Source organism: Silurus meridionalis, chromosome 6 (genome assembly GCF_014805685.1).
Source record: "Silurus meridionalis isolate SWU-2019-XX chromosome 6, ASM1480568v1, whole genome shotgun sequence".
Taxonomy (NCBI): Eukaryota; Metazoa; Chordata; class Actinopteri; order Siluriformes; family Siluridae; genus Silurus; species Silurus meridionalis.
Window position 1 is genome coordinate 9,399,943 of NC_060889.1, and position 23,903 is coordinate 9,423,845.

The 23,903-nt window shown below is 38.6% G+C and overlaps 1 protein-coding gene across 1 annotated transcript in view; it reads right to left on the reverse strand.

Annotated features, from left to right (window-relative positions):
• si:ch211-106h4.4 (MAM and LDL-receptor class A domain-containing protein 1) overlaps positions 1-23,903 on the reverse strand; it is a 47,345-nt gene that overhangs the window by 335 nt on the left and 23,107 nt on the right. The window contains exons 24-49 of the mRNA XM_046850779.1: positions 22,440-22,566; positions 22,188-22,329; positions 21,550-21,628; positions 21,271-21,435; positions 20,913-21,038; positions 17,008-17,223; positions 16,784-16,903; positions 14,667-14,819; positions 14,311-14,390; positions 13,960-14,130; positions 13,685-13,864; positions 13,461-13,569; positions 13,248-13,370; positions 13,000-13,099; positions 12,476-12,638; positions 12,242-12,350; positions 11,378-11,521; positions 11,104-11,291; positions 10,850-11,015; positions 10,053-10,274; positions 9,578-9,756; positions 1,022-1,253; positions 758-917; positions 545-659; positions 341-452; positions 76-169 (exon numbers count right to left, since the gene is read on the reverse strand). Coding sequence (XP_046706735.1) covers positions 76-169; positions 341-452; positions 545-659; positions 758-917; positions 1,022-1,253; positions 9,578-9,756; positions 10,053-10,274; positions 10,850-11,015; positions 11,104-11,291; positions 11,378-11,521; positions 12,242-12,350; positions 12,476-12,638; positions 13,000-13,099; positions 13,248-13,370; positions 13,461-13,569; positions 13,685-13,864; positions 13,960-14,130; positions 14,311-14,390; positions 14,667-14,819; positions 16,784-16,903; positions 17,008-17,223; positions 20,913-21,038; positions 21,271-21,435; positions 21,550-21,628; positions 22,188-22,329; positions 22,440-22,566 — 3,775 coding nt within the window. The remainder of the gene's footprint in view (positions 1-75; positions 170-340; positions 453-544; positions 660-757; positions 918-1,021; positions 1,254-9,577; positions 9,757-10,052; positions 10,275-10,849; positions 11,016-11,103; positions 11,292-11,377; positions 11,522-12,241; positions 12,351-12,475; positions 12,639-12,999; positions 13,100-13,247; positions 13,371-13,460; positions 13,570-13,684; positions 13,865-13,959; positions 14,131-14,310; positions 14,391-14,666; positions 14,820-16,783; positions 16,904-17,007; positions 17,224-20,912; positions 21,039-21,270; positions 21,436-21,549; positions 21,629-22,187; positions 22,330-22,439; positions 22,567-23,903) is intronic.

Sequence of the window (23,903 nt, forward strand, 5' to 3'; positions counted from 1 at the left end):
AATATTTCAGTCCATTTCCTTTTTATGTAATTTTTTTTAAATTTTTTAATATTTATCCTTTTTTTTGGCACACACCTGTTTGACCGTCTCCTCTGTAGCACATACAGGGCACTGCAGATTATGGCGATCACCAGTAAGGTTATTGCAACTGCTACTCCTATTTCTGTTGCTAATTAATAAGGAAAATCAAGTGAGTATGTTATATATGTATTCGTATCCAAAATTTGCACACGATCAGAAATATATGTTTTAACCATTTTCCAAGCAAGCGCTTTTTAACTAATGTGATATTGAAATTTACTGCTACCTAAACACACACCTGTATAGACTTCAGTTTTACCTTTAGAAGGAGGTTGTGTAGTAGGTGGGTCACATGATGTGTAGGTAATCTGTATATCATCAATGGCCACATCTCCTCCAGGGGTGTTGCCCTTGCCATACTCAAACACGAACTACAGCATGAAAAGTAGTATAGGTTATACAATGATTAAAAAATCATATAAAGGTGAAATGGTATTTATTATATTTTATAAAAGGTTAATACCCAGAATGGCTCTATTTGATCAATATTCACTCTGGCGTGCCACCACATATCCCCCTGATCTCCTGATTCTGTCCAAATCAGATATCCAAGTTTGTCCCCATTATCATGCAATGTCCTGTTTAAAAGAGTGTTGGAAAATATGCATTAGAATTGTTAAATCTATTTTACTTGACACCTTTTGGCATTAAATCTGTGTGCTCTTTTTTTTTTTACCTGTTATTGAGGTATAAATTTAGAGTACCTACATTCTGGCCATATATATGGTACCAAAATGTAAAACACTGCCTGCTGTTGTATGGGGGGAATATTTCACTGAGTAGCAATGCTCTATCTCCCCAGCGCCCCACTGTGGTGTCTACGTACATATAATAGCCTACAGAAACATCAGAAGTACGTCATTTTAATCTCATCTTTATAGAATTGGCAGAATGTTAATGCTTAATGTAAATGCAATGTTAAAGTGTTTAAAAAACTGACCAATGGAGGAGTTGGTGGTGTGGTCGACACTTGGCCCTGTGCTGGGAGCTCTAGAGTTTCCCTGATTTCGGAGCCAGTCCATATTGTCCTCAGCCCTTAGATTCTGCCAGCTGCACATGTTCACTTCAAAGTTACAGTAGCCTGAACTGGTGCATGGGTAGTGGGACACCAGTACATCATCCACAGCCACAGTGCTTTGCTCACTCTGTCCCTTTATACCCTCCACTATAATCTGAAACAAGAGGCATCCTTCCTAAGGACTCTCAACGTAGCATGTTTTTTGAAAGTTGTTTAGATAGTAAATACCATAACATTTACTTATATATTAATACCTAAAATTATAGTCAGCAATATGCACTTTTCATTCGAAACATCAATAATTTATAGAGTATCTCACAAAAGTGAGTACCCCCCTCAAATTTCAGCAACCATTTAATTATATCTTCTCAAGGGACAATACTATAAAAATGAAACTTGAAAAATGAAAATTAGGTACACCTGTATGTGATAACAGCTGTATGTCAGCATGTCATGCAAAGCCACATGTCCTATTATTCATGTTCATGTTTTTGTCTGCTTGACAGCACCATACAAATAATAATAGAATACAAATAATAGAAATCATTTTCTGAAGATTTTCAATTCAATTCAATTCATTTTTATTTGTATAGCGCTTTAAACATTGAACATTGTTTTAAAGCAGCTTTACACAGATAATGTGGTGATAAAAATGAATAAGATGTCCCTGATGAGCAAGCCAGTGGCGACTATGGCAAGGAAAAACTTCCTGAGATGGCATAAGGAAGAAACCTTGAGAGGAACCAGACTCAAGAGGGAACCCATCCTCATCGGGGTTGCACAAAATGTCCATTTATTGCAGATAAGCTAGAAATTTAGAATTGTTGCTCTCCACAAAGATGGCCTAGGCTATAAGAATATCGGTAACACCCTGAACTTGAGTTACAATGCAGTGGCCAGGGTCATACAGAGGTTTTCCAAAATAAGAACAGGTCTCGCTAAGGTGGATCAAAGGTTCAGTCCTCGTGCTGTGCATCAGGTGCAGAAGTTATCTTCAAAAAAACAGACGCATAAGTGCTAAGAGCATTGCTTTAGATGTTGCAGAAGTGGAAGGTCCGTTTGTCAATGCTCAGACCATACACTGCACACTGAATGCTGCAACAATTTGGGTTGCATGGCCGTCGTCCCAGAGGGAAGGCTCTTCTGAAGCTGGCTCACAAGAAAGCCTGCAAACATTTTGCTGAAGACAACCTGTCCAAGAGCATGAATTACTAGACCCATATCCTGTGTTCTGATGAGATTATTATAAATGAATTGGCTCAGATGGTGTCCAGTATGTGTGGTGACGCTCTGATGATCAGTACCAAGAAAATTGTGTCTTGTCTACAGTCAAGCATGGTGGTGGTAGTATCATGGTCTGGGACTGCATGAGTGCAGCTGGTACTGGGGAGCTGCGGTTCATTGAGGAAACATGGATTCCAACATGTATTGTGACATTCTAAAGCCAAACATTATGCCCTTTCTTAAGAAATTGGGCCGGATGGCAGTTTTCAAACATAAAAACGGCCCCAAACACACCACCAAGATGGCAACTGTTTGTTGAGGAAGTTGAACATGAAGGTGATAGAGTGGTCAAGGTCTCCAGACCTGTGAGGCATCCTCAAGCCGATAGTGGAGAAGTCCCATGTCTCTAACATCCAGCAGGTCCGCGATATTATTATTTAGTAGTGGAAGAGGATCCCAGCAACAAACTCTGCAGCTCTGGTGAATTCCATGCCCAGGAGGATTAAAGCAGTCCAAGATAACAATGGCGCTCACACAAAATATTGACACTTTGGACACAGTTTTGACATGTTCACTGAGGATGTACTCACTTTTGTTGCCAGCTGTTTTGACAATAATGGATGTATGTTGTTATTTTCAGAGGACAGTAAATCTGTACTGCTTTACAAGCTGCACATTGACTACTTCTAGAAAATATCTACATTTCATTTCTATTGTATTGTCTTTGAGAACATATGGTTGCTGAAATGTGGGGGTGTACTCACTTTTGTGGACTGTAAACTGTTTTTATGGCTGTGCTGTTTTAAAGAATATTATAGATAATAAAGAAGGCAATGTATGTTAAAAAATAATAAACATATACAGATGTAGCAAAATATTACATCAAAATATTCATTATAAATAGAAGAGAATATTTATTTAAAATGCATTACTGAAACCACGCTCACTCTACTAACTATATATGAAATTAGTTTGACAGTTACTTATTATAAGAAGATAAAAAATAAAATCTAAAATCTGGCACACTTGTAAAATCCTCCAGTAGAAAACAGATTGTCTCAGTAAAAAATTATAACCTACATCAGTGTTCTTTTTCATACTTTTCTTGGAACTAAATAGCACATTTATTATATAGCTATTATTTTTGACAGTGTAGTAGGAAAACACCTATTTCAGCATGTGGCTAGCAGACTCATCCTGTTAAATCCATTTCTGTCCAAATTCCTAAATGTGAATCATTGTTTTCCAGAGATTTAAAGATTTGAAAAGAAATGCAGAGCACAAGAGCTAAATGATCTCTAGTGAAATAAATATGGCAAAACCTTTACTGAATTAAAATAATAAGAAGTACAAATAGCGAGATGAACGTGACCAAAAGCAACAATGCAAAACAGTCAGACAGACATCAAATCTTGTTTATTCTGTCAGTTATATCCTTTATCCCACCTCCAATCTAAATTCGCTAATAAACGCGTCTTATAAGATTTGGTTTTCTGAAATTTGAAATAGATTCTGTTGCAGAATAAGGAAAAAGTTATGATGGGAAATTTTAATAGTGAATGAATAAACCTTGAGTTTGGCAGAATAAATTGAGTCTGCATCCCCTCATTGACAAAATGATTTGTCTGAAATATACAATATTACCCCATATATACCATATTCAGCATTTCAGTTCCCACTAGGTTTACACTGCAAAAATCATAGAAAGCGAACATATATTAAATATAGTCAAATGTATAAAGTATTTTCTACTATAATTTTAATAACCCAAATATAAGACTCCTAATTTGAAGTAAATTTTTGTACACCGAACAGGCATAACATTATGACATTATCATATTATGAGCCATGAAGTAAATAACACTCATTATCTCTTCATCATAGCATGGTAGGTGGATATATAAAGCAGCAAGTGAACATTTTGTCCTCAAAGTTAGAAGCAAAAAAATAATAATTGGCAAACGTAAGGATTTTAAGGGAGTTTGACAAGTTCCAAATTGTGCAGCTGCAAAACTGCAGCTCTTGTGGGGTTCAAAGGAAGGTACAGTGGTGAACCGGCGACAGGTTCATGGGCTGCCAAGGTGTATTGATGCACGGGGGGAGTGAAGGGGGACCAACACAATATTAGGCAGGTGGTCATAATTTTATGCCTGGTCAGTGTAATTTTAAGTTTTATACTTGATTATTCTATAGACCAATAATAATCTTTCTGGAAATAAATTCTGATAAATAATTTTTAAAAAAAAGTTGAAAACTATTCTAAATATGCAGTCTTAAATTTGGTTTATGGAAAATGTATAATATCAAATACCAGATATATTTGACTGTTTCTCTGCCCAGACCCAGCGCACCTACAACTCCGGCAAAGGTGCAACATGGACCCTGGATGCGGCAGCAGCGGAAGAGACAAGCAAAGCCCCGGTCGAGGACGTCTCCCCCGCCACCACTACAGGCCTTCGAGATCTCGACCGAGAACCGCTTCGCCCCTCTCCGCGAGACGGAACGCGACACTGTGATTCTCGGAGATTCCATCGTCCGGCATGTCCGCGCTACCGGAGCTAAAGGTAAGGTGCACACTCGCTGTTTTCCTGGTGCTCGTGTTCTTGATGTCGCTGCGCAGGTACCCGCGGTCCTGAAGGAGAACTTCGAGCGGTTGTTCTTCATGCCGGAACGAACGACACCAGGCTGAGACAAACGGAGGTATTAAAGAGGATTTCAGGATCCTGGTGGAGACGGTACGCAGCACATCACCCACAACGAGGATCATAGTGTCAGGACCTCTTCCCACTTACCAGCGAGGGGCTGAGAAGTTTAGTAGACTTTTAGCTCTAAATGAATGGTTACAGTCATGGTGTCGAGAACATAAACTTCTCTTTGTTAATAACTGGAACTGTTTCTGGGAGCGTCCTAGGTTCTTCCGCCCTGATGGCCTGCACCCCAGCAGAGTTGGAGCAGCAGTGCTATCAGATAACATCTCTAGGATACTTCACACCATCTGACTGGTAAGACATCAGGAAATCTTCGACAATGAGAACACGCATACAACAGACCAAATAGTTACAAGTTCACACACAGCCCAGTTTATAGAAACCGTATCTATCCTCGTAGCAAAACCAAGAAGTAAATACACAAGATCCAGAAACAATCTCATTGAAGTTAAAACTGAAAAATGCCAGATAAACAAACACCAAAAAGTTTTAAAGTTTGGTCTTTTAAACATTAGATCACTTGCACCCAAAGCACTGATTATAAATGAGATGATCACAGAGAATAATCTCGATGCACTCTGTCTCACTGAGACCTGGATTAAACCAGGTGATTATATGGGTCTAAACGAGTCGACACTGTCAGGATATGTTTATAAGCATGAGCCCCGTCAGACTGGTCGTTTATACTGCTTCTCTTAATGTTAGTCAGATGTTAGGATTCAGCTTTAAATCATTTGAAGTGCTCGTTCTTAGAGTTGTACTTTCGGACATACATAGTAAACTCGCTCTGGTCACCGTGTACAGACCCCCAGGACCCTACGCTGATTTTCTTCAAGAGTTTGCTTGTTTTCTATCAGATCTCTTGATCAATTTTGATAAAGTGCTGCTTGTAGGAGATTTTAATATTCATGTAGATGATGTAAACGATGCTCTAGGATTATCATTTGTTGACTTATTAAACTCTTTTGGGGTTAAACAAAACGTCACCAGACCAACTCATCGCTTTAACCACACACTAGACTTAATAATATCCCACGGAGCAGACGTCACTGATATAGATATTTTACCTCAGAGTGATGACATCACAGACCATTACCTCATACTGTACACACTACCGGTAGAGCAGATTAGCCGTGTTGCACCACGTTATCGACCTGGTAGGACTATTGTTCCAACCACTAAGGACAGATTCGTAAATAACCTGCCTGATTTATCTCAATTTCTCACTAAACCCATAACTACTATTAATCTTGATGAGATAACTAAGAACATAGACCTTATCCTCACTAGCACATTAGACACCGCTGCCCTATCCGTTAAAAAGGTTAGAGACCAAGCACCTGCATCTTGGTATAATAGTCATACACATGCCCTCAAGAGAACAGCACGTAATCTGGAGAGAAAATGGAGGAAAACTAAATTGGAGGTATTTAGAATCACGTATAAAGACAGTATGCTCAGCTACAGACGGGCGCTAAAAGCTGCTAGAGCTGAACACCTGAGCAAACTTATAGAAAACAACAAAAACAATCCCAGGTTCCTTTTCAGTACAGTAGCTAAACTAACTACAAATCAGGGCTCTGAAAATTGTGTTCCATCACAGTTTAGTAGTGAGGACTTTATGATTTTCTTCACTGAAAAATAGATAACATTAGAAAAACAATTGTGGCAGTTCAACCTCTTACAGCATCTCCTGAGACAGTGTTACCTTCAACTCCACAACTCCACTGTTTTACATGTATAGGACAGGAAGAGCTGTATAATGTTATTGCCAAAGCTAAATCGACAACATGTCAGTTAGATCCAATTCCTACTAAATTACTGAAGGAAGTGTTATATACAACTGGTGAGCCTCTTCTAAATATTATTAACTCCTCACTATCTTTAGGTCACGTCCCTAAATCCCTCAAGTTAGCAGTTATTAAGCCCCTCATTAAAAACCTAATCTGGATCCAAACACGTTATCAAATTACAGACCAATTTCAAATCTCCCATTTATGTCTAAGATTTTAGAAAAGATTGTCGCTGCACAGTTATGTTCCTACCTGCAAGAGAACAATATCTTTGAAGAATTTCAGTCAGGTTTTAGGCCCCATCATAGCACAGAAACTGCTCTAGTTAAAATAACTAATGACCTGTTTTTAGCTTCAGACCAAGGCTTCATCTCGCTGTTGGTTTTACTAGATCTTAGTGCTGCATTCGACACTATAGACCATGATCTCCTCCTAGATCGCTTACAAAATTACATCGGCATTCAGGGACAGGCATTAAGCTGGTTTAAATCCTACCTGTCCGATCGTTACCATTTCGTAGATTTGAATGGAGAGCTATCCAGGCTAATGCAAGTAAATTATGGCGTGCCGCAAGGTTCAGTTCTAGGACCCCTGCTCTTCACAATATACATGCTTCCGTTAGGAAATATTATTAGAAGGCATGGAATTAGCTTCCATTGTTATGCTGATGATACTCAGCTATATATTTCATCTAAACCAGGCGATACAGCTCAATTAACCCGGATGACTGAGTGTGTTAAGGAACTAAGAGATTGGATGACCCATAACTTTCTACTTTTAAATTCTGATAAGACTGAGATTTTGCTCATCGGCCCAAAAACTGGTATACAGACGCTCCAGCATCTCAACCTGCATTTAGACGGATGTTCTGTAACCACTAGTTCAACGGTAAAAGACCTGGGTGTTATTTTAGACAGCGACTTGTCTTTCAAAAATCACATCAATCAGGTTACAAAACAGCCTTCTTTCACCTTAGAAATATTTCTAAGCTAAGAAATATGTTGTCTATATCCGATGCAGAGAAGCTCGTCCATGCGTTTATGACCTCCAGAATAGACTACTGTAATGCGTTACTAGGTGGATGTCCTGCTTCATTAATAAACAAGCTTCAGTTAGTCCAGAATGCAGCAGCCAGAGTTCTTACAAGGTCAAAAAAATATGATCACATAACCCCGATCTTATCGTCCCTACATTGGCTTCCTGTTAAGTTTCGAATAGACTACAAACTATTACTTCTCACTTATAAAGCACTAAATGGTTTGGCTCCGTGTATCTATCCAGTCTTTTAACACGCTACAATCCGCCACGCCCCTGAGATCTCAAAACTCTGGGCTTCTAGTAGTTCCTAGAATAGCAAAGTCCACTAAAGGTGGTAGAGCATTTTCACATTTAGCTCCTAAACTCTGGAATAGTCTTCCTGACGGTGTTCGGGGCTCAGACACACTCACCCAATTTAAGTGTAGATTAAAACGTATCTTTTAGCAAAGCCTACACATAACACACATCACATCATAACCTTGTGCTCCAGAACATCTGATCACATGCACATTATCAACTTGTGCTGTTAATATCATGAACAGCAGCTACGCTAATTCCTCTCCACTGCTTCTCTTTCTCCCCATCCCGAGGCATCCTGAGGTTGCTCCAGCTCCAGTCACCTCCCACCTCGTGATGATTACGGACCTTTAAAGAAGTAGATGCCGAACTCACAAACATCCTGAACCATCTAGAGACGTACCAGTGCCATTTGGATCCCGCTACATGTGTGGAGTTTTGACATTGGACCTCCTGGAGTGTTTAAAGGCTCTGGCATGGAGAAGCTGATGCTGGATCTGTGGTGATCACAAATGCTGAGCTTATAAAACTCGGAGCTACTAACCATATAGACTGTTTAAGACTGCAGAAAGAACATTACTTATAATCTTATACTCCAGTAATCATGTTAGTTCTCACTCTCCAGTGTTCTGTATTGTTGAAAGATTTATGATCAAACTCTTGATGTCACCCAGATGAGGATGGGTTCCCCTTTTGAGTCTGGTTCCTCTCAAGGTTTCTTCCTCATAACATCTAAGGGAGTTTTTCCTTGCCACAGTCGCCACGGCTTGCTCATCAGGGACAAATGCACACCATTCACCATCACTGTTGATTTGTGTAAAGCTGCTTTGAGACAATGTCTGTTGTGAAAAGCGCTATACAAATAAACTTGACTTGACTTGACTTGACTGTTATTAAGATATTTTACTTGTTTTGCCATGTATGGGGTATAAATTGTACACATGCACAAATTGCCCAGAAAGTCTTTGTAAGATTTTCCTTTACTGGAGCTGTGTCTGTTCCAGCGTGTCAATGCCCATGTACTGTATCAATGTACCAATGCACACAGGTACTGTAGGTCCTTAAAGACATGGTTTACCAAGATAGCCTACACTGAACCCTTGTGAACAAATTCTTACAGTCATCTTCCAAAAGCCTTTGCAAAAGGAAAGCCTTTCCAGAAAAGCTCTTACAGTATCAAAGAAAAAGATACCTAATATCAATACCCATGGAATGTGTATGGGAACACTCAGGTGTCCACATACTTTTGGTGATATAGTGTAGTAACTAAATGTATACTGAGTCACCAGCACCCTAGGGTTAGAACAGCTTGTTTAATCACATGAACTGCCTCATCTTTATTAATGCCATATGATTGTAATTCCTGTAATACTGGGATGGGCTCAGTGACCTGCAGTTAAAGTAATTATGGGACTCACTCTGTATTCCAGGCCAGTGTTTGTCAGTGGCGCCTGTGCAAATCTCCACAGCTTGCCTTGCTCCCCTGACTGACTTAGTAGCCATGAATGGGCTCCGTTTGAGTATTCCTGGTACACATTCAGTGTCCCTGTGTCCTTCCCACTCATATAATACCACAACTGAAAACACTGGCTGCTTCCTGAAATTCAAAGAACAAAGTCTGAAAAATAATCCTAACATTTGAGTGTAATACTGCCTTTAATGTATTGCAGAAGCTGGAACATATTAAGTAATACTTTTGATCTCAAGTATAATTACCTCAAGGGCTGAGACCTGATATAGGATAGAATGTGATTTATAGGCACATTATGCAAATGTGTATAAAATGTATAAACTCACAGATTGATCCTGCACACCAATTCTCAAAGGTTTTAGAATTTGCTGACTGAATTTACAGGTAAAGGAAATAAGAAAGCGTGTTATTTCCTAGTGTACCTGCAGTAAAGAGAGGAGAAAACATCCTAGCAGTATGTCCTGGCACATGGGAAGAAGAGTCCATATAGAAGTAATATCCACTGCCTGTGTTGGTTGTGTGGTCAAAGCTTGGTTGGAATTTTATGGCTGGTGTATTTCCTGAGCCTTGAACCCAGTCTAGATTATCATTATTCACTTCCTGTGCCCAATCGCAGCTTCCCTCTTCAAAGTCACAAAGGCCATCTAAAATAGAAACACTATCACTTAAGCACCAAAGCACCAATAACATTGCTAATATACATAAATTAAATGCGGGTTAACAACAGGTCCATTTGTGTATATGTTCAAAACACATCATCCATACATACAGTTAGGTCTATTACTCAGAACATATTTAATCAGCTATTCGTAATAATAGTATATGCATATTATTGAGGTTACTCTCTTTTACAGACATTTTTTATTCATTCAATGATGTTAAAATACAGCAATAATTTGACAATTTCCCAAGACTGTATTAGATTATAACCGGTTTATTACTGTCTGGCAAAATCTACTGGATGCCGCTGTGGTTCAATTCAGGCAAAAAGCCCAAGAACATTCCCCAGAGTGGACCATACAATTTCTTTCCTTTTTCCTTAATGGAAAATCAAATGTTACATGTTTTAATTTAATTTATGGTTGTGTTTTCAGAAATAATAACTTTAAATAAAAAAAACGCAAAATCTTCAGCTATATAAACAATGTTCATCAACAATAATAGTTGAAGTCAGCATTTCTGCTACTGTTTGGTGTATGGATGTGTGTGATGGTCTTACCTGTAGGAGCACAAGTTCCTTCAGTAAATGATAAGTCATCTATGGCAATATCTCCAGCTTCTCCACCTACTGAGGCTTCGATCAAAATCTGATGAACTTCATGTAGTGTTACATGCTTCTGGGCCAGATGCCACTCATTTCCCTGAGAGCCCACCCTCTGCCATACCTGGTGTTAAAAATATGCATGATCAATCCAGTTCTAAAGGTAAAAAAATAATATGAATGGGGAAGGTAAAAAATGGTTGCCATCTCACCACTGTGGATTCTCTGGATTCAACAGAGTGTAGAATTATGTTTAGTGAGCCCACTGTTACTCCAAACATATGGTAATGGATTTTTAGACAGTATCCATTCTCTCCAGCAGGTGGGAGCACGGGAGACTTCAACTGAGCCACACTGCCTTGTTTATTAGGAGTTGAGCTTTTAATATATAGATAATATCCTGTAAAATAACACAGCTATTAAACTTTTCATAAACAGCACATAAAGTGTAAAGTTTCTGATTGACAGTATATATGGCTGACAGACCTTTGCCACTGGTGTGATCTCCTGCAGGGCCAGTATTGACAGTTTCACTTGGTCCACTCTTTTTCTGCCAGTCTAAATCCCCAGTACCTCCCTGTACCCACCTACACAGGTCATTCTCAAATGTGCAGCCAGCAGTGGACACAGCTGGAAAACAAAGAAGCTATGATCTCATGTAATTCTTTTTTTAGATTGCTTGTCAATGAAAAAATTGAGCCATGCATGTTGTTGTACTACGCAATAATATTACTAAGCCAAATACTATTTTGCCACTCATCTTTATTGCTGATTTGCTGAATAGAACAGTGTTTTGAGGATAAAATGATTTCACTAGGAAAATACCAGAAAAAAACGACAATAATTTATGTGAGTTATGAGTTGTTAGAAGGATCGCCCATGTAGGACATTTTAGGGACACAGTGAGGGAGGCTAGATTGAGATGGTTTAGACATGTGCAGAGGAGGGGCATGGGGTATATCGGTAGGAGAATGCTGAGTATAAAGCTGCCAGGAAGGAGGAAAAGAGGAAGACCAAGGAGGAGATTTTTGGATGTGGTGAAGGAAGACATGCAGGTGGTTGGTTTGAAAGAGGCAGATGTAAAGAAGAAGAAGATGAAATAAGAAGATGAAATAATTCGTATGTATAACATAATGACCCTGTCCGCAGCGATTACATTTATTTTTATTTCTACATTGGACAATTAAGTTTAAGATTTCACAACAATAACATTATATTCAAACATTTCTCAGTTGCAGCTTTCTCGTGCATACTAATAGGGAAACTAAAAGTCTTAGGGTGACATTTGGGATAAGGCCTACGCATTTTCCTGAGGAGACACAGAGACAGTATTTAGAATTTGACTCCCACCTGGTGGCTGAAATGATGTTTCACAGTTCAGAAAAGAGACGTCATCTAGAGAGGCTCCAGGATGGACAGCTTTATTTTTGTATTGCAGTGATGTGGTACTGAAGATGATCTGAGAAAAAAAGTTAACTTTTATATATATATATATATATATATATATATATATATATATATATATATATATATATATATATATATACATACTGTATATGTACACAAACCTATATGTACACAAACCTTGTAGTGATTTTGTTGTTTTCCTATTGCTAAGTGTTCCAGAGTCCAGTGCTTTGCAGTGCTGTTGGTGCGAGCCCACAAATGTGTCCTATTTTTCTGTTCATTCTGCATCAACACACTTAAACCTCTTACACCATCTTCTCCACCCAGGTGAAAATTAAACCTGAACACAGTAACAGAAACTTGTAAAGCCATATAAACTTTTTTATAAAAAAAACTGTACCTGTATATTACCCACTCAGTCCAACTTCCATAAGAATAAAGTACTTATAATATTAGACATCAATTTAAGTAAAAAATGATTATCATTAATTGAATATATATACTCAATTAAAACAAAATGTGCAAAATATAAGGCTATACATAGAATATTATTTATTACACGAACTATATGCAATGTAGAAAAAAAAACATGCAGTGTATAATTTCAATTTATTCAGATGTGGAATGTATAACTGCATCTGTGGACAACAAAAGTCAGTTTACTCAGGTATGGTATTTCAAAATAGTATGAAGTAACTCACAGTATCTGGCAGTAAGGGGAGGTAGGTGGCAGTAATGGGCTTTCAAGCTGCATCTCATTTTTAGATGACACTAAACTTAAATTTACATACATGTAGTGACCTGAGGAGAAGAGATAATTATAAGATCATATACATTGTAAGTTCCAAAATGTAGTGGATGCAATATATTAGTCTGGTGTGAGTTAATACTTTGTAAGATCTGCTTAAAATACTGTGTGAGATTTTTTTATGCTGCAATGTGGTATCACCTAATCCTGTGGTGTGGTCAGTTGGAGGTTCTGTATTCTCACTAGCTTTCACCCTCTGCCACTTGTTTTTATCCTGACTTATGTCATGCCAGTCACAAAGTCCATACTCAAATGTACAGGGTCCTAGAGTCACACAACCATTAAAAATATACACAAATATACAGTTATATTTGAAAAACAATAATACAAACTTTTAGAAGAGGACTGTCTCACCGCATGTCTCCTCATCTTCACCTAGGGGGCAATCTATGTTGTAATCACAGCAAGATGTAATAGCAACGCATTTCCTTCTATCCGACCTCCAGCAGTAAAACTCATCCTCCTATGCAAGAACAAAGTGCTATTAACAATTATATACATATTACCATCCAAACAAAAACAGCAATGTAGACTATGTCTTTTCAATCTATTTAACTATATAACCAATTTATTCTCACCCTGCACGGATTCTCAGTGGGTGTAGGAATGGTTCCGGTGACTGTAGGAGTAGCTGTAGGGGGTGTGATTGGCAGCTGACTATTATCAGGATCAAGAATGCAGTTTGGTGAAAAAGACACATCATCCACAGCTATGTATTCTTCCTGGCTCCTGCCACTTCCATCAAATTGAAACACAATCTATAAATAAAAATGTGGTCAAATTTAGTGTTTTCTAGTTTCATTCCTGATTAAATCATTTGAGATGTAATTATTAAAACCTGAATCGTTCTAACCTTGGCCTTTACTAAGGAGGAGAAGATGACCCCTGTCCTTTGCCAGTGAAATCCATAAGACAAATTCTGCTGCCAGAGAATGAGGTCCTGTTCTCCACTGCGTAGTGTTCGCAGGCGCATACTTAGTCTGACTGCGGTGTTGTTACCATGGGAAAAGTAGTAGAAGTTCACCTGTGGGAACACATACCATTTAGTCAGAATTAGTGTGAAAGCTAGGAGAGAGAAAAATGGATGGTAGGGAAACCCAAGAAATGTTTTTGGGGAAGATATATGCAGTTGGAAACTTATTATGGCTCAATCAAACATGTTATATTGTTTATATATCATTTCTTATATAGACATTTGACTTACAGTACAGTTGTTGCTAGGGAGCAATGTGCTGGAGATGGTCTCAACAGTCTGGCTTTGACTGGCAGGGATAATGTAATGGCCTTCAAAAGTCATATATAGTTTATTAGAAAGAGGAATTACATATTTGCTCTAGCTATGATATCATAGCAGGTATGTCTTTATCTGCCTATGCTTCTGAACACTTAGACATGTTAGAATTCCAAAGATTTATCAATTCGGCAAAGCACTAAATTAGCAGCAGTTCATATGCTATCACAAGTTGTTAGTATTATTTTTATTGTTCTGTCTTATACAAAACTGTTAAATTCTTAAATCTAATTATTTGGATGGTAATCAGTGTGTATGTTGCTCCATACCTGCTGCTAAGTTGCGTGTGTGATCTCTGGGAGGTCCATGTAGTGGCCACGCCCCCTCACCTTTATCCAACTTCCACCTGGCCGATTCCTCAGTAATCTCCCATAAGCACATGCCCTGCTCAAAACTGCAGCTCTGCCTATAATCCATTTCATCTGTCCATATACAGATAAATACATTTGTCTATAAAATGCAGATCATTTTTGTGTTTAGTGTTAAAGTGTTAAAACTCGCAGCATTTCCACAAGATGGGGTGACTGGGATAATACTACTATCGTGAAGATGTTTTTATTACTAATCTAATGGCCTGCATTATTTTATAAATCAACTGCCAAAGCATTTTGTAAAGGAACTGAATTATATTAGTGCTGAATAGTGTAAATAAATCCAATCAACTTGCCTGTTACTAGATTACATTATAAATATTCTCTCTTTAGTGACTCTTTACGAAAGTGCATTGCATTCACAAAGAGAAAGAAAAATCACAGAAAGGATCTTATAATTATGACTTTCTATCTCATAATTATGACTTATTATCTGCCTATGCTTCTGAACACTTAGACATGTTAGAATTCCAAAGTTTTATCAATTCAGCAAAGCACTAAATTTGCATCTGTTCATATGCTATCACAAGTTGTTATTATTATTTTTAATATTTTGTCTTATACAAAACTGTTAAATTCTTAAATCTAATTACAGTTATGTCGATGTCCTAGGGGGTCGCCAAAAAGCATCGAGATAACCGATGATCGAGATAAACGAAAATCAATAGGGCGGCAATATATTAACATGCTTGAAATTTCTTTATGTACATGATGTGCGTTCATAAATGAGAATGTGCATGCACGTGTTTTTGGAGTGGTTTTTTACACAACAGCGTTGCCGTGATTTGTTTGATGAAGTCATACTATAAAAATGTACATACAGTACATGTTTGTTAACTGTCAGGAATCCCCCTGCCACGCCCCCTTCGGCGTAGCAGGTGCTTTCTCGGCCACTTTTTTGAAGCTCCCGGCTTCAATCGCGCACTTATGGTGCTCGTTTAGCATCATCACCAGTTCCTATTTAAACTTCCACACTCTCACTGTCCGTTATTGTTGGTATATGTTGGTTCACGGCGGTCGTTATTATCGCTCATGCGTATCCCGGTACGTGCCTTCCCACCGGCACTCTCTCAACGGCTGCGCTTTTCTTCCCAAAGCGCATCGCGGATTCCCCCGATCGTGTCGTTGTTAATTCTATGCTTTTGCTGCTCATCCCACATTCCGCGCCACGCTCCTACCAAGCGCGTGCCGCGCTCCTACCAAGCGCGGCTTTCGCCTCCCGTTCATCGCATAACATTTAACAACAAAAGGCATATGTGCACTAACTAACAGCAGAGATTCACCAGTATACAATACAACACCTGTAGCATCTGTAAGGCTTGATTTTTCTGCCACTTTCGCGAGTTACTCTGCGGCTGCACAGTGCCGATTGAGATAACTGACGTTAAATGGCAAAATTTCCCCCCCTTGTGCTCGAGATATTAGGGTTCGACGACATAAAAAAGTTGACATAACCGATAAAAAATGCTTAGACAAAGCGAGAATTTGGCGGTTCCACTTCAAAAACGTCGACTTAATAGGGTTGTCGAGTTAACCGAGGTCGAGATAAGTGGGTTCCACTGTATTTGGATGATAATCAGTGTGTTTGTTCTCAAAATTATGACTCACTATCTCATAATTATTACTTAATATCTCATAATTATGAGATCCTGATCTAATAATTATGACTTAGTTTTTTATAATTATGAGATAAATGGGGGCAGTCTGTGGCATTCTTTGCTCGAAAGCGCCTCATTGCACAACCATGGAGATGTAGCAGCTATCATATTTAGCTTTATGACTGTATATGTTAGTGTTAAGATGGTTCTCACACTGATTCTCTAAACACATTCCTGTTATCTGTTCAGTGTCTATAGGGTATTTACAAGGATTTCATAATTATGAGTTAGTAAGTCATAATTAGGATATCGATTCTGTGATTTTTTTTCTCTTTGTGAATGCAATGCGCTTCCATAATTCTTTTGTAATTTACTGAATTCCTCAAAATCCGTAAAATAACAAGGTTGGTCTCATACCACATTGTGCTTCGTCACTTCCATCTCCGCAGTCATCACTGAAGTCACAGATTCTGCTTACATCCACACAAACATGGTTGGAGCATGTGAAGGTATTTGGTGGACATGACTCCTGAGGCTCTGTAGGACAGAAAGTTAATGGATGGGTACGTAGATTTCTGTTATCACCTAGACCTGGTAGCTGTTAGCTGAAAGCTATTTCAAAATACTCAGTTATTTTGTACCTGGAAGTGAACAGTTCAGGAAAGCAATGTCATCAATAGCAATGTCGCCAAGCTCGCTAAAAGTTCTGGTGGCCTCAAAAATGACATTAAAGACCTGGTGAGTTCGACCAATTACTATCGTTGCTTGATGCCACATGTTTCCATGATCACCAGATTTCCACCATATAGGCGTTTTCTTCAGACCCTCCTGGAGGAACACTTTTAACTCCCCAATCCCTGCAGAGACAAATCCACTATAATGCTATTTTCTTTTAAACCTGTCAGTAATGTTTTTATTGTTTATTGTTTATTGTTTATTGACTTTATCAGCATCGTTACAGGTACCCTAAGAGGTTTGTCATAGGGGAACACTGAATTATTTTGCTGTTACAGTGAAATGTCAAAGCATATTTACTCAAGTTAAAATACAAGATTAAAAGAAAGGAAGAATAAAATACTTCATAAAGGTATACAAAGTCCTTTTAAAATCCATAATCATTTAAAAGTCTACACATATATGGAATAGGTGATCTCCTGAATTGTTCCGTTCGGCATCTGGGGATTGTCAGTTTAGAAGAGTTCCTCATCTGGCGTCCAGTCAGCTGCTCCCTGAGCGGTGGTAGCCAATCTCTAAAGCTAGACTTATATAGCTTCCTAGCAAAATCAAGGCACAATTGGACTCGTCTCTCTGCTAGTGTACACAATCCAAGAAAGGAGAGGGCATCAGAATATCCTTCGTACCTTCGTCCCAGTATGATTTTACAAACACGTTTCTGCACTCTTTCCAACCTTTTAATTTGATCAGTGGTCAAGGAATTATGCCAAACTGGGACCGCATACTCTAACACTGGACGTACGTACCCAGTATAGATGGTAACCAGTTCTTGATCATGAACTCCAAATTTCTTTAGCCGGCGAAAAGCAAAAAGCTTTCTATTAGCTGAGGACAACATGTGGTCCACTTGACCGTCCCATTTTAAGTCACTCTGAATGGTTACTCCTAAGATCTTAACAGAGTCACAGATGTTTAGAATATTATGATCTATAGAAAGTGGTGGCCAAGTTGGCAAATGTTTCATACGGGAGACATGTAAGACATTACATTTTTTTGAGTTGAGTTTCATTTTATGGTCCTCAACCCAGATGCCAAGGTCATTTAATGTATTCTGGAGAGTACAGGGCTGATGAACTGTCCACCTTTGGGCCATAGTCATATCATCCACATATTTCCAGTGGTTAATTTGATCTTGAAGAGCATTGTTAATCAGTGCTAGGAAGATTATGGGTCCCAATATGGTTCCTTGGGCAACTCCACATGAAGGATACTCCCAATCGGATAAATATCCGTGGTAACGCACTCTTTGACGGCGATTAGACATAAAATTACTGATCCATGGGATTAAACTAGGTCTCGCTCCAAGATCCAGGAGGCACTTTATTGCTACTGTATGGTCGACAGCATCAAAAGCTTTGGCAAAATCTGTTGTAACTAATGTGCACACTGAACCTGGTTCATCACAAGCTTTATACACAAAGTCCATCAGGCTAACTAAATTATGTATTGTGGAATGGTTATGTCGACTACCAAACTGCATAGGATCTAGGTTTGGTGTGATATCATTCACGATCCATTGCTCAATAAATTTTTCACAAATTTTGACAGTTGAGATGTTAATGAGATCGGTCTTAGTTCCTCGATATTCGGAGGAGAAGATTTTGGTATGGGAACAACAATGGCCTCTTTCCATTGTGTGGGAACGACGCCTTCCACAAGGGAGCTGTTAATAATGTCACAAATAGGGTTGCTGATTTCGCATGCAAACTCCTTCAATATTCTTGAGGGAATCATGTCAGGGCCAGGGGATTTGTGACAATTTAGGGAAGATAATTTTCTGTACACTTCCCATTCTGGAATGGTGGGCAAGGGTGGAGATGGAAGATAAGAAGGTAGGTCTGCATACTTAAGAGGCGGGAGAGATTGAGACACCTTGACCAACTTTGTGTTAATCACATTAGCAGTTGTTACAAAATCTTGGGGGTTAATTCCCGGGACTTCAATTCGATCCACCTTTTTCACAGATCCGCACATTGATTTGATTTTCCTGTGCCAAGCCCTCGGACTCCCTTTGATTGTACCTTCTACCCTTGATTTATAGTAGTGTATTTTTGCAGCACTTATTTCCTTTTGGACTTTGTTCCTGTAGAATTTTGATAGCGCACTTGATTTCCCAGTCTTGAAAGCTTTTTGTCTCAGGCAGATTAAATGCTTAATTTTTGGAGTAATCCATGGTTTATCCGAGGGATACATTTTTACTGTCTTCGTAGGAAAATGACGGTCAATTTCAGGCATGATGGTACTATAAAAAGCATTAGCCTTTTCATTGGTACCTGTAGCTTCATTTACCTGCTGCCATGATTGAGTAGTAATCCATCTACCAAACTCATTCAAACTAGACCCATGCATAGGTCGTATTACCTGCTTAATGCACTGAGGTGGTCTTACATGTACTTTAGGACTCCACAAAACACAATTATGATCTGATGAGCTGACAGGGGGGAGAATTTCCGGTTTCTTGTACACTGATTTCATATTAGTGATGATCATATCAAGTATTGCATCACCTCTAGTGTTATTCTGGACAACCTGGCAAAATTTATTATCCAAACAGATGTCCTGGACTCTAAGATGATTCAAATCTCCAAGTATAATGAGTCCAATATCAGGGTACTTTGTACAAAGCAGATCAGATGATGTTATTAAGTGGTCAATGAGTTCTTCTTGATATGGTGATTGAGGCGGTGAATACACTACGCACACAGCAATAGCGGATATATGTCGGGAGCCTCGATGGTCTCACCTTTACCCACAGACATTCAAGGTGATCGGGAACACTAATACAGGTTAAAGGGTAAGATGGGACACTTTCTTTGATGTACAATGCAACTCCTCCACCTCGACGTGCGGTTCTACATTTAGAATATAAAGTGTATCCATCAATACCCAATAAATCCTCAGGCATGTGGGAGGTGAACCAGGTCTCGGAAATTGCAGCTATGTCAACATCACTTTCCATCAAAATAGCTTGAAACTCATCAATCTTATTTACAAGAGATCTAGGGTTAGTCATTAAAAGAGTTGGAAGCATAGCATAATTAGTTGACTTTTTATGCTCTACTCTGACTTGTATCAAACTGGATTCGAGTGCATCTCTTTTCCTCAATCCAATCAAGCGTGATGTTTTGTAATCAAATCTTCTACCGACAATGGTCTTAATTTTGTGCAAAGTCTTCTTACCCCCTCTGCATCCTCTTTTCCTGACTGGTGTCTGTGCAAGTCCTTCGTTATATAAGAGCTTTCTTAGTTGAGGGCTTGGTGGAGGAGCTGATTGCTTGAGGCCTTTCAGGAAATCCATGGAATACTTAAATATGGGTTTCTTTTCTTCCATTTTTTAAAAGGATGTTCCAAACTGTTCCAGTTAAGTACGTAGGAAAACTAAGTTTCAGAAACTCAAACGGATGGTTATCCTAAAAAAAGATTCTTATCAGATTTCAGGGAGCGCATCTTGCTACCCAAACACATGAGGCAGCCATCTTGGGCGCCAGATCCATCGTTCATTCCTTCATCTATGTCACAATGACATCCTTAAACAGAAGATATAGATTCTGAGTTACTGGGTTACTGTGTATGAAAACACTTTGTTCTTCCCATATTTTGTGCATTATTTCTACTCCTACTTACAAAAACCCTGCCAGCAGGGAAAATGCCTGTACTTGTTGATCAGTGTATGAATAAATGTATGGTTGTTTGGTTTCTTGATAAACTGTTGTTTTGTCCCAGATTATCCATATTTCTCTCAGACTACTTTCCTAAAGAATGACTATTGGCATGTGTTTCCCTTTGCATTGTCTTCTAGAATTGATCTTACCTTTCCCATACATGTGATAATAGAACTCAAGCACACACTCAGTGCTGGCTTGTCTCATAGCAGGACTTTGTAGAGCAGCATAGCTGTTCTGGTCTCCATTACTGGCATCTACTGCCATATACCAGCCTAACACACAGAAAATCAAATTAAGTACACTATGATCACTAGGAATCACTTAGAATTAGGCACCAGGTTTTATCTAAACTTAACTTAAGAAACAGAAACAGAAAATTATAAAAAGTCAGTGTAAGATCTCATAATATGTGCATATATTTTATATTTTATAGAATCGACGTGTACTATCCGCAGTGGGAACAGCCACAAGAAGAAGAGGTAGATGTGTACTGGAGTGACTTACCCTCTTCTGTGCCAGTAGTGTGGTCAACTGAGGGTCCAGTGTTATCCAAAGCTGTTCCATTGCGGCCCCGCTGCCAGGAAAACTGTCCCACACTTATATCTTCCCACTCGCAGTTATTCATTTCAAACTGGCACCCAACAAATACCCCGCTCACCACAGTCCCCTCTGCATTGGACATTTTTTTTTTTCCAAGAAACATATAATTTTTTAATTAAGCTTCTTTTTTGAAAGGTATGAGCAATATGCGTTCACTACAGACTCTTTAAAACTATACAATACCTTTACACTGCCCTTTTGTAACAGTAATGTCATCCACAGCAATAAATCCTCCATTTTTATACTCTGCATCTAGAACAATCTGAAGAAAATGCAATTTTTATTATTCAACATTATCGTTCAAAATGACTTCATACTCGATGGTCACATTTATATGAACATCTTTGCTGTTGCTTATACTGTATATGCAACAATTAAGTCAATCACTGTCCATTATGATACATAAATATATGCAGATAAAATTCAAGAGCTTTACTAAATGTCTGTTTTAGACTCAAAATTTGTCTGTAGTATGGATTTCAGTGCCAGAAGGGTTGGTTTGGATATGCTGAGGCTACAGTGGGCACAGGTCACCAAAACCGAAAAAGCACTGCCTGCATTGAAATCCCAGGTGCCATAATAAAAAATCATGGCGATTTAATTTCTTCTCATTCTGATCTACATTACATGAAGTTCTTGATTTGTATCCATATTGTTTTATGCACCGTGATGCTACTAACTACAGTAATAGGCTGATTGATTAATTTAATGAATAAGGTGTACAATTTTTCCATTTGAAGTGCCTCTAAAAGTTATGTAAATATCTGTTAAATAGTATGGTATGGAAGCCTAGACCTGAAAATGACCAAATCCCACCTTACCTTATAAGGCTTGGACTCTGTGGTAGAGAAAGACACTGTGGTTGAGAAATTTCTCCAGCTGTATTCAGCAGCGCTTGTGTTAAAAATTACTCTTCGGTTTGTGTTCTCTATATCCAAAAACACTCGCAAGGTCCCTGGGTTACTGCACAGACAAGTACCAGTTCTGTAATTCTACAGTTCAGGATTAATACAATTCTATATAATCTAAAACATTATGAAATAAGTAAAATTGTGGTTTGGATTTGTTCTGACCTGTAATTCATGTTATACCAAAATGATAGGCAGGAGTTAGAGCTTGGTTGGATCAGCTCAGAGACAAGTGTAGCCATGTTGATGGTGTCTGGATTGGTCATCTGTGATAGACTCAACATAAATCTGCCTGTGGGACGAGTAAGACATATACCAGATTATTCTATGTTATGTTATTATATGTCCTTAAGTGCAGTTTTGGGGGTAACGCGTTACAAGTACCGTGCGTTACGTAATAATATTACTTTTCTGGATTAACGAGTAAAGTAACAAGTTACTTTTTTAAAAAAGTAATGCGAGTTACTTTTCAGTTAAATTATTTTGCATAAAAAAATAAACACTGAATCAAAATGAACGTAGTCACAAAGAATCGCGCACTCCTATGTGCGAGCAGCAGGAACAGAAGCTGGTCAGAAGCGGAGATGGCAAACCAGAGCATTACATTACTGTGATGGAAGTATTCTTATTATTTTGAAATAGTCGAGGAAAAGGAGAAAGGAATAATGGTTACGTGTAGATTATGTGTTGGTGAAAAGCTCTTGTCAACTGCAAAAAATACCACTTAAAAAAAAAAAAAAAAAACATCTGCATGCAGAGCACAGCACTACAGATGTGTGTGTGTGTGTGTGTGTGTGTGTGTGTGTGTGTGTGTGTGTGTATAATGTTGAATATATGGAAATGGAGACAGAAATATAGAAAACCTTTGCCGACTTTCCACCACTGCAGCTCTATTGACTGCTCAGAATAAAAGTTTTCTGTGGGAGACACATGTACGATGCCATCACAGCGGAGAAAGAGAGCAAATTCACAGCTCATTTGCTCTTTGTGGGAAGATAAACTGCCACGGTCGCTGATAATAGCGCAAACTTTGTAAAAAGCGTTCAGAATGTTTCAAGCTGATGATGAAGCAGAGAATGATGTAGACGAAGACGAGGTCATATTTACGGAATTGCACGATGTTTTACGAGATGACAGCGAAAGGTATGTTCTCCCTCCACATCACCGGTGTGCAGCCCACACCCTTAACCTTATAAATACGAACCATAGTTACATTCCTGATGGCGAAGGCAGATTGCAAAGCAGTGTACAGAAGTGGGACTGGAAAGTGTTCAGCCTTGTGGTCAAAATTTAGTCGATCATCTTATTGTTCTCTAAGAAATGTATTTTGCCCTAATATAACTTATTTCGTAATGGCAATTATCTATATTACACCTGTTACACCTGTAAGGCTGTAATTTCCGGACTATAAAGCGCACCCTTATATAAGCCACTGAATTTGACAAATATTTTTATTTTTAACATAAATAAGCCGCACCTTGTGTATAAGCCGCTAATGAAACTAATGAACTTTACACAGACTTTACCGAAAGAGAGTGTCTGTTACACGGTGTAACAGGTGAAATATGTTGTGGCTCCTTTAAGAGCAGAGCGCCATTTTGGGAACAGCAAGTCACTGCATTCTTCCGG